Consider the following 12,045-nt stretch of genomic DNA (forward strand, 5'->3'; position numbering starts at 1 on the left):
ATATCTCAAAAACCTGCTATGTCTAATAATATCACTATAATTTGCCAATCTTCTACATAAAAATATAAAAGAGCCTTGCTGAATTTGACCAGTCTTCTCTTGTCCAATAGTATTTTTTCAGAATAGTCAACAAAACTCCAACAGAAACTGCAAAACAAAACAGAATCACACAAACACACCAATACTCTCTCATAACTGGATTCAATAAACCAATGTGTCCATTACTGGAGATAATATGCAGTCATCATGACAAGAGACCACTAATTCCCTAATCATCCCACAATTTATCTAATATAGCAAGGTTGTTGGCCATTCTTAAATTTTGTAATGGATTCTATGTCAATGCACAACATGAAGCCATACTTTCTTTTATCTGCCTGTCTAATTATCTAGAAATGTGTTTTCTTTCTTTTTAAAAACATGACCATTCACTATTCTATAATCTTCACGAAGCTTTTTGTTAGCCCACTGGTAATCCATACTTAGTTCATACTTATCAGTGTAAATTAAATATGCACTTTTGTTCCAATGCACATTTTTTATATTTGCCTATGTTTTAATTTACTTTATGTATTCATAAGTTTAATTAAATTATTCTGAGATTACCCACTACCCCAAGGAACCTGCACCAAGTTAATATGAAACAGTGTGGTCATAAAGAAAAACATTTTTCTTAAGAAAATTAATGGAAACCCAGTAGCTTTATGTTGATATTACGTTCTTACCAATTGTACTTCACCAAATGCACCTCTTCCAATCACTTTAACAACATCATAATCTTCCACTTTCATTTGAAGATCACGAATTTTTTGTACAATTTTTTCATCTGAAAAAGTTTAAAGAGAAATATTTGTGCTATTAAAATATTCATAAAAGATAATACACAATTAAGCCACTAACAATACAGAAATTTAAGACTAGTAATTACAAATGGCATGGGCCATTTAATCTGCAGTGTCAGGTTGTATTTTCAGTGCAATGCACAAAGAAAACAGATCCTTTTAAAAGGTACAGTGCGAAGTATTTACCTTTATAAAATAAGAAAAAGCAAGTTTTAAATCCATAAATATAGGTAGCCCTCAACTTATGACCACAACTGACCCCAAGATTTATTTTGTTAAGCAAGACAATTAAGTGAGTCGTGCCCCATTTTGCAGCCTTTTTTGACAGTATTATTAAATGAATATGAAGCTGTGAAGTGAATCATATGGTGGTTAAGCGAACCTGGCTTTCCCCATTGACTTTGTTTGTCAGAAGTTCCCTATGAAGGTTGCAAATGACAATCCCAGAACCTCAGGGCGCTGCAACTATCATAAATACATGCCAATTGCTAAACATCCAAATTCTGATCCTGTGACTGTGGGAATGCTGCAATAGTCATAAGTGTGAAAATAGGTCATGTTATGGTTTTCAGTGCCGTTGTAACTCTGAATGGTCATTAAGTGAATGGTTGTACGTCAAACAGCAAAACAAAATAAAACCATATTTATTAAAACAGCATTTTACGCGCTAAAATCAGGGACACTTTAACTATGAAATTTAATTATAAGAAATGCTAAAGTACTGTACCTTAAAAAAATCATATTTTAACTTTTTTATCACTGACCCTTGAAATCAAATCATACTATTTTGGATTCCCCCTCCCGCCCCACTCTTCAAGTTAGTCTTGACTCCTGGCAACTGCCTAGACAAGTCAGTGCAGCTTTCTTGCCAAGATTACCTTTCAGAAGTGGTTTGTCACTGCATGTTTTTCAGAGCTGGCTGTGTGTGATGGCCCAAAGTCACCCAGCTGGCTTTGTGCCTGAGGGAAGACCAGAACTCACAATCTCCTGATTCCTAGCATAATACCTTTAACCACTACACCAAATGGTTTTCCCATTTTGTTGAGAACTAAATATATAGTTTCCAGAATATGATGATATTAAATTACTATTGACACAGTCCTTTATCATAATATTGTGACAGCAAATCTCTTTTAGAAATTAGGGGCAAGCTTATGTGGATTTTATGTGTGTGTGTGTGTGTGTGTGTGTGTGTGTGTATATGTAGGTCTTTGGTTGTTTTCAGCTTCGTGCTTGAGCAGCTGCTCAAAGCACGAAGCTGAAAACACCAGCCTGAAGATGACGAATGGGACTTCGTCGAAACGTCGCCAAGACACTTCCAATTTTACGCGGGAGAAAACCCGACCAACCAAAGACCTACATACAAATACCCGCGAAAACCTCAGAAAACATATATATATATAAAACCCACATAAGCTTGCCCCTAATTTCTAAAAGAGATTTGCTATATTATATAAATATAATATACTTCATCTACATAGAGATATTATACATAAGAAAAACTTACATCTGTTAAGGAAATTATCTATGTTTTTGTTCTTCCTCAGTGCTGGATAATCCAGATCAAGGACTAAGGACTTTAAACCATCCTAGAAAAAAAGAAAAGGGGGGGGGGGGGAAACAAAGGAAGATTATTTTAGAAATGTCACCTTTCCTTAACCCATGAATTATTTATTTATTTGTTTATTTGTTTGACTTATATACCGCTTTAAGTGCACTCTCTAAGCGGTGTACACCAGTAAGCAATGTATATATATATTTACATTGCCCCCAACAATCTGGGTCCTCATTTTACCTACTCCGGAAGGATGGAAGGCTGAGTCAACCTTGAGCCGGTGAGATTTGAACCGCTGACCTGCTGAACACAGTCAGCTAAAGTGGCCTGCAGTACTGCACTCTAACTGCTGCGCCACCTCAGCTCATATATTTGAACATATATAGAATCATGAGATGCCAAACACACAAGCTTCCCATTTGCATATGATGTTTATCCATACTTTATGAACAAATCTTTTAGAATTGTATTCATTTTCTTATATTTTACATAGTATTGTTTATTCTACATTTCACTCATTATAGTTCATATTATATATACTTTAGGCCAGTGATGGCGAACCTTTTAGAGACCAAGTGCCCAAACTGCAACTCAAAACCCACTTATGTATCGTTGGGTGCCGGGTGGGCATGGCCCATTGGGTGGGTGTGGCTGCGGTGGTAACGGCAGATTGGGTGGGACTAAAAAGTTCAGTCAATCAATTCCAATTTTGCGAGATCTTTTTTTTTCCCGTGAGAAGCTGAAATTGATTGATTGATTGATCCTTTTTTTTTTTTTTTTTGCACACGGCGGCAGAGGCCTAAACTGAAAAGGTTTTATAATATCCATCTGAAGGCCTAGGACTGAGGCGATGGTACGCATGCCCACAGAGAGGGCTCTGCGTGCCACCTGTGGCGCGCGTGCCATAGGTTCGCCACCACAGCTTTAGCTTATCAAAAAAACAAAATTAGTCAACTTCTGACTGCATAACAAAACATATTTTTCTTATCATCTTCATTGCTGCACCTTTTCAATTCTACCTCTGATGTATTCTGGCACAGATTTTGAAGGGCACTGGATGAGAATTGGGAATCAAATCTGCTGATGGACATCATTTCACTCCCACATAGACACCATCTGATATATTGTCATGTTTACTCAAAGGCAATTCCTGTAACATTTAATGGGATTTAATTAGAAAATATACCCTTGCTATAGATCAGGTTGGCCCTGACCCTGCTGGGTTTTTGTAAGTCTTTAAAGACCTGACTCTATATCTGGGGCTGGTCCCCAATGTGTGTAGGAACTGTTTTTTTAATTAATGATAATTAAATAATTTAATAATAACATATTTTCTCTGATGCTATGTATTTTAATTTTTGTATTATTGTATAGATTTTACTTTATTTTTTAACTTTTTTCACTATTCATAGTCACTTGTGGACGTGGGGAGTGGGTTCACAGAAACTGAATGAATAAATCAATAAATTTATTGCTGTGTTTTCAGCGTGACCCATTTCCAGTTAATGAGATTGTTTCAGATTATTAAAACTTCAAATTCCATCCCCATTCATTTCAGATGCACAGCTGAAGCCTGTCTACATATTTTTGAATCTTCTCACTTTCATCTAAACTATCAGCCACTTTTCAAGGCTTGTTCATCTGTACATTTTATAAGGCTCCCCAACAACTCCAACATTTGCATCACTGATAAAAAAAAATAAAAATGAAAAGCACAGAGCCTTCTGGCACTCCATGATGTCTGGATCATTCTAACAGTGCTGGCACCCAAACATCTATCATGAACTCATTTTGTAGGAGACCATCTTTTTTCATTACATTCTAGACTCCTCTTCACAAAAGGAAAATAAACTTCCAGATCCTTTTTGACCATGCCATTATCACTAAGCACCAGTGCAATGTCCTGTTTCTCTACTCAGACAACAGGAAGTTGATCCTAGTTCTTTTAAATCTGGATGTGAAATCATGCTATTTGTTACAAAGTTCACATTTTTTTCTTCCAAGTATCTAGCAGATTCGCATAAGGTAAAAGTAGAAAAAAAAATAGTAAAGACAATATAAATTGATTAAAGTATTTTTACTTATGACATTTGTCATATTCATCATGAACCGTAACAAATATTCTTCTAATCTCAGGTAAGTACATTAACTACTCTGATATAACACAAAAAAATAGAGAATTAAGTATCACCCAACTCAATCATTCTAAACTCTGCGCAGAGGTTTGCAAATTTTTTAAGATTTTCCAGAAACAGGAGGGTATCCATATTATTCTTTCAAAGCAAAAGTAAAAAACAACAAAAAAGAAAGGGATTTTAAATGCTATCAATTAATTTTCATCTAAATTTTCACTCATAACCTAATTAATACCTGGGAACCTTATAAACGTCTTCCCTACAAGACTGTGCATTCTTCTAATACTTGCATTTCTTTCCTGCAAATGAGCCATAAAATCCCAAATTCTTAGCTACACCACCTCCACAGAGAGCAAGGCATTCCGAGTTTTGTTAATAAACTATGTTGAAAGAGAACAGAATATTGTCCATTTTATGAGTCTTTATAATTAATTAATATCATTAGAAAAAAGCAAGGAAGTCCACATTCTAACAGCATACAACTGAAATGCTCATGTAATGCATCTTCTATTCATTTTGGTAATATTGTGGAGTGGTTGTTGTGAAGAAAGCAATTCATTCTAATCAATCTTACAAAATGTTTAACAGAATATATCCATGAACTGTTTGGAGTGCTATATCAAGAACCAGTTTATTAGTAATTTGCAATTAAATCATGAAGAAATAGAAGAACTATTACAAAACGATTACCAACGTGAGATCAAAACTTGCATATCTGATAACTATCCTAAAGCCTATTTCAGTGGCCTAAACAATTTACAGAAAAATAACTATTTTAGTTCTGACGCTGTTGAAATTTGGGAGAAAATGAGTACATCCTCAAAAAGACAAACAACACAAATTATACTACAAACACTACAAAATAAATTTAGCAAACCTTGTCTCCAGCTTATTTTTTTGCCAACATTCTCAGTTAAATGATCAATATCACGGCAAATCCTTACCTGCTAAAGAACAGGCGTTAGCTTTAAATGGGCCTATTAACAATCATCCTTCAAATAATGTCAAATGTTTTACCTATCTTTTTTTCCCACTGATGTACTGCTTTATCAGTCACAGACAGTCGTTAAATGAGTTTTGCCCCATTTTATGACCTTTCTTGCCACCGTTGTTAAGTGAACCACTGCAGTTGTTAAGTTAGTAACATGGTTGGTAAGTGAATCTGGCTTCCCCGTTGACTTTGCTTGCCAGAAGGTTTGCAAAGGTGATCACACGACCTCAGGACACCGCAACCTTCATAAATACATGCCAGTTGCCAAGCATCCAAATTCTGATCACATGACCATGGGGGTGCTGCAAAGGTCATAAGTGAAAAATGGTTTTAAGTTGCTTTTTTCAATGCTGTTGTAACGTCAAACGCCTACTAACCGAATGGTTGTAAGTTGAGACCTATATGTAGATCATAATAAAAGTGTAGGACAATGGCATTATAAATGGAACAAATTTAACAGTTAAACTTTAATTTTAAGAGGAAACTATTCCACGGGATGGGGGTTACAATGGAAAATCAGCACTTTGTGGCTTTAGTTCCTTTCAGTTTCTAGAAATGGTGTACAACAGTCAACTTTCTGGGATGAATATAATGAACAGGGTGTTTTGGTAGGAGAAGCAGGTCTTGTAAGTATCCAGGTATCAAGCCAGATGTGCCTTTATAAGTGAAAACCATCACTATGAATTATATCCAGAAACCAAGTGGTGACTAATGTAGGGCACTGAAATACAGGTGTAACATGCTCTTGGCAAGTTATACCTGCCAGGTATCAGGCTGTTGTGTTTCATACCAGTTGCAGTTTTTAGAAACATTCTTCAAATTTCAGAACCATGGGGAAAAATTTAAACCTTTAAAGGAAATTATAGTAGAAAATGCCCAAACTTTAACAGCAATACCTTGGTATAAAAAGAGTATTTTTATTTGGAGTAACTAAATTCATACGATATTAAGGATTTGGTAACAGAAAAAACAGGAAAGCCTCTTTGCTTTTCAACTATGAAAAAAATGGTGAAGACTGAACTGACCAGCCACCCAATGTTCAGGTTTTTTTGTGTAGACTGAAATTGCCTATCTCTAATTTAAAAGGTTTAAAAGTTTAAAACTCAATTAGCTGAAAATGCAGGCACTTGTTTTTTGTAAAGATACTACTTTTTACTTTGCTGAAGAAAACTACTAACAAAAAAACAATATTAATACCATTTTAAAATAACCTGGCAAAAATATATCTCCCAACCATCCATAACAACTAATTAAACTAGAGCTGATTTCATAAATGTGCACCTGTTTCCTTATTAAGATCATCATTCCATTTTTTGTTAAATTAACCTGGAAAAAAAATCTTAACAAATTGCTTTCTATGTTATATATTTTTCAAAAATGAACTTTCTCCTTCTCGCGAAGGACCACAGAATATGTATTCAGGTTATAATAAACAAGAATGCATTTAGAAATTATGACAGAAGCTTCTTCACTAGTGCATAAATCACTATTTAAATAATAAATTAAAATTCTATTTAAATAGCTAAATTTTGAAGACAAGAAAATCATATATATATTCCACTATAAATAGAGAATTATGGTCAAAACAATGATAAAGCAGAGAAATGGGGGGGGAGGTGCCCTTATTTGAGTGATTTGGGCACTGGTTTGTTTCCAGAGGACAATTCATGGTGTCTTCAAAGTTATAAATGGATTGTCGTCTGGGACTGAAGTATCTTGCAGATCATTTTCTTCTCTGTATCTATCATCATATGACCTATTCATTATGTAAGGCCCTGTTCCAAATTCCTCAGCAGTCAGAGGCTTGATGGGCAGCAACAACTTCGGCTTTTCCATAGGAAACACCCTATGGAATAACATTCATCATAGCTTGACAAAGACAACATTTTTCTTTTTCCAACTTTAGTCTATCATTTGGCTGTTTTTTGTTTTTAGTGTGGGATGAAGTTTTGGGTTTTCAGGGGATGTTAAGTATTTAAAAGCCTTTTAAATACATAAAGGGATGAATTATGAAACATTCAAAATGATACTAAGATAACTTCATCAGTAAACAAGAAGCAGGAAACCGTTCCAGTTAGAATTGTATAACATACAAATGTATGTCATTTTATAATTGCAGTCAAGATTACAGCCCACTTCTTTGCATGTTAATCATGAACCTTCTGGGTGGTTCATATTGTTCAAAAGACACTCTGCAAAGTGCCTTTGTACAAATTGACTGAAATTGCCTACCGCTCCTCCCTGAAACAGACACATCCTTTTCCAGAGGCAGTGAGGCTACCTCAAAGGATTTCCCAGATTGTTCACACATGTGTACAGATGCACAGGCAGTGCTTTCTGCCAGGACAAAATGAAGCAGCCATATGGGAATACGCATACACAAATGAACTCCTGAAGCCACCATACCTAGCAACCTGAAATGTGGCTACCTCAAAAAAGGGCACTGCACACTCACCAACATACTTTGCAAAATGACTCTGCAAGTACTTCAAAAAGCTCTAATAAGAGTTTATTATTATTATTATTTGATTTCCAGGATTGATCTCCTTTCTTTCTTTCTATGGGTCATACAATCATACTCAGATTGTACAGCATCCTTAAGAGAAAGAAGTGCTCATTCCTTCTGCATACTTCTTGTTTAATCCTATTCAAACGCATATTTGGAAGAATTTCCGTGATAAAAAGGAATATATTACTTAGAATAATGTTTTTGTTTAAAACTATCCCCCCTTTAAAAAAAATGATGTACCTTTTAAGCAATGGTTGAAAAGTTACTTTTTCATCACTGTTGCAAGATGAGTTAGTTAAATGAGACAACTGCTAAATGACGACTACCTGTAATTTTATGTAGATATCTTAACAATAAAAATTAAACAAAATTTGTTCATTATTTACTGCTATTTTTTCACATTCTATTATCAGCAGAGAATGTATAACCAAAAATTAACATTTAAACCTAAGTCCCACCTAGAAAAGATTTGACCAATCAGTATTAGCTACATAGTTGTTGCTTAAGAATCTCTAAGATTGCTTAATTCTCTTGACACCTAAGTGGTAAAAGAGGAAGTAAGGTAGAAGGAGCGTTGTCTTACCTGAATGCCTTTTCTCAGCATGATAATGGATAATCTACAGATGGGTTTCCTGTTGTCCTTTCTACCCAATAAACGAAGTCTGAGAGTTTGCCACGCCTCCCACTGGTCTATGCTGACCCAGTTCCGACGAAAGGTGAAGCAGCAGACGAAGTCTGACGCATTGGTTCCCCTACCCCTTACACAGGACCTGACGGCCACTAAAGGGGCAGGAGTGTATTATCCATCATCATGCTGAAAAAAGGTGTTCAGGTAAGATGCCCCTTCTCCAGCATGAGGATGGATAATCCACAGATGGGACATACCAAAGCCTGTTCTGTTCCTATGGGAGGGAAATAGTCAGGGCATGTGTCCCTCCAGACGACGCCACTCGTTGTAACACCATCCGGCCAAAGGAGGCGTCTGCAGAGGCAAATTTATCAATTTTGTAATGGCTTATAAACAGGGAGGGTGACGACCAAGTCGCCGTCCGACAAATCTCGTCAATGGGCGCTTGAGTCGCCCAAGCCGCTGAAGTTGCTGCACTGTGGGTGGAATGAGCAGTGATATGGGTAGGGATGGATAAAGACTGGGATTGATAAGCCGTGGAGATACAGGCCTTGATCCACCTGCCAATGGTGGACAATGAGACCTTCTGCCCCATGGAAGAGGGCTGGAAAGAAATGAAAAGCGCTTCTGATTTGCGGAAGACAGAAGTCCGCTTGATGTACTGTCTTAATGCCCTGCGTACATCCAAGGTGTGCCACTGGCGCTCCAGGTCATGAGACGGTCAAGGGCAAAAGCTCACTAGTATAAGTTCTTGTGATCTATGGAATAAGGTGTTTACCTTAGGAATGAACGATGGGTCCAATCTAAGGATCACACAATCCTTACAAAAGACGCATAGATCCTCCCTGACAGAGAGTGCTGCCAGTTCGGAAATGTGCCTGGCTGATATCACTGCTGCAAGAAAGGCCACCTTCATGGACAAGAGTCTCAAATCACAAGTCTTAAGGGGCTCGAATGGTGTCGCGATAAGATCCCATGAGGGGTATGTATGGACCGTGGGTGGTTTTGAGTTGACCGCTCCCTTGATGAAGGAGCGGATCATTGGGTAATGGGCCAAAGAAGAACCGTCACATGACAGCACCATAGCCAGGGCTGCTATTTGCCTTTTGATGGTATTTGGTGATAGGCCCTTGTCGAGTCTCTCCAGCAAATATTCTAAAATTCTAGGGATAGTGATGGATGAAATATCAATTTGGTTCCTGGTACAACAGGTGGAAAAGTTCTTCCAAGTGGAATCATAAATTCTGTTGGTAGAGGGGCATCTCGAAGCCTGGATCATGTTCATCACCCTCGTTGGGTAGGACTCCTGAGTTAGACGTTGCCGCTCAAATGCCAGGCGGTTAGCTGGAGCCATTGTGGGTCCGGATATTGAAGTGCGCCCTGACTGAGCGCAATGCGATCCGAAGGATCCTCCAAACAGTCAAGATGGAAAGACTCATGAGTTCGGCAAACCACGGATGCCTCGGCCAGTTCAGAGCAATTAGTATGATCTCCGTTCTCTCCTATAACAGTTTGTGTATGACCACTGACATTAGAGGGAGTGGAGGAACTGCATAAAGTAGATCCCTGGGCCATGGGCCGCGTAGGGCGTTCACCCTCTCTGCCCCCGGAGATGTATGGCTCTGAGCTCCAATCAGTTTATGTTGTGCTTCAGATCCCGTCGGGACCACCGTCCCTGAGCCCACTGGGATTGGAGATGAGCCCCCCATCCGAAGAGGCTGGCATCAGTGGTGAGGGTGAGTAGAGTCAGTTCCTTGAAATTGGAACTTCTGGCTGCCATTTGGGAGGTCCACCAGCGGAGCGATTTCAATATTTGAGATGGGACCTTTACTTTTCTGTTGGAAGAGCTGAGTTTCTGCCTTTGAAAGGGGAGAAGGAACCACTGCAGGGCCCTGGAGTGGAATCTGGCCCATGGCACTATGGAGATGCACGAGATCATCTTCCCTAAGAGTTGGGAGAGGGTGACTAGAGGAACAACCCGGTCATGTTGGACCTGACATATCAGGGTCCGGATACTGATCTGGCGGTCCGGGGACAAGTAGACCATGTACTGTTCCGTATCTATGACTGCCCCCAAATGAAGGAGACGAGTGGATGGAATTAACTGGCTCTTTAGGAAGTTTACAGAGAAACCATGGTTCTGAAGAACCTTGATGGTGAGTGCTACATCCGACCTTGCCGTTTGAACTGACTGGATTGTATAAGAATGTTGTCCAGGTAGCACTGGATCCGTATTGGAACCAGTCTCAGGTGGGCAGCCAGAACCGTCAGAATCTTTGTAAACACCCTCGGAGCAGATGACAGGCCAAATGGAAGAGCTCTGTATTGATAATAACAAGACTTGTAACAGAATCTGAGAAATCTGCGATGTTCAAGAAGTATTGGGACATGTAGGTACGCTTCCGTGAGGTCAACAGACGTCAGGAAGTTGCCCTTTCTGATGCTGGACAGAATAGATTGTAGCGTCTGCATCTTGAATTTTTTGTAAATTAGATAGGTATTTAGTCCTTTTAGATCGAGAATGACTCTCCATTCTCCCGAGGCTTTCGGCACTACAAAGAGGATGGAGTAGAAGCCTTTCCCTATCTGTTCGGCCAGGACTGGTTCCACGGCCTTTATCTCCAAGAGGTGATTTATGGCCTCATTCATGAGGTTTCTCTTGGTTGGGTTCAGGGGGGTTGGGCACGGCCTGAACTGATCTGGTTGTCTGGATAGGAATTCCAGCGATAGGCCATTCTCTATGGTGGATAGAACCCAAACATCTGTGGTGGTGGCTTCCCAGTTGTGAATAAAGAGGGAAAGCCTGCCACCAATGGGGGGTCCATCCCTAGAGTCGCTTATTCCTCCTAAAGGGACAGCCCCCGGAACCTTGAAAGGGCCGTTTGGACTGAAATTGCTGCCTGGGTTTGGATCCAAATCAGTCCGATTGACGATCGGCTCTGGGAGGGAAGGATTGGGGTTGTTGGGACCACTCCATCCCTGAAGTGCTGCGGAATGACTGTTTACGATAATATGGGCTAGTTTTCTTGTCCACCCGCCTGGTCTGGTGGACTAACACCTTCTTCTTATCCCGGTTCTCCACCAAGTAGGGATCGAGAGCTTCCCCAAACAAATGACTGCCAGTGTAAGCTGCTGTGGCCAGACGCCCCTTGGACTTTAAGTCCGTCGCCATTGTTTCAGCCAGAGCAGCCGGCAAGTTGATACATTAGTGGCAATTGCCCTGGCCGAAAATCTGGCTGCCGTGAAGTGTGGCATCAGCCGTGTATTCTGCCATCACGAGCAACTTACCCAAAGTTTGGTGAGCCCGTACCTGTTCCTGGGAATCATGGCCTGAAGCTCTCGAAGCCAAATGATGGAGGTCCTGGAAAAGAAAGATGCTGAAGTG

General features: G+C 39.2%; 1 protein-coding gene across 4 annotated transcripts in view; it reads right to left on the bottom strand.

The window, feature by feature from the left end:
* ROCK2 (Rho associated coiled-coil containing protein kinase 2) overlaps positions 1–12,045 on the bottom strand; it is a 107,499-nt gene that overhangs the window by 57,160 nt on the left and 38,294 nt on the right. For all 4 annotated transcript variants that reach the window (XM_039331840.1, XM_039331839.1, XM_039331842.1 and 1 more), the window contains exons 2-3: positions 2,350–2,431; positions 726–826 (exon numbers count right to left, since the gene is read on the bottom strand). In XM_039331840.1, coding sequence (XP_039187774.1) covers positions 726–826; positions 2,350–2,431 — 183 coding nt within the window. The remainder of the gene's footprint in view (positions 1–725; positions 827–2,349; positions 2,432–12,045) is intronic.

This window comes from Crotalus tigris, unplaced genomic scaffold, assembly GCF_016545835.1.
Source record: "Crotalus tigris isolate CLP2741 ecotype Arizona unplaced genomic scaffold, ASM1654583v1 scf7180000024439.5362192, whole genome shotgun sequence".
NCBI classification, from domain to species: domain Eukaryota; kingdom Metazoa; phylum Chordata; class Lepidosauria; order Squamata; family Viperidae; genus Crotalus; species Crotalus tigris.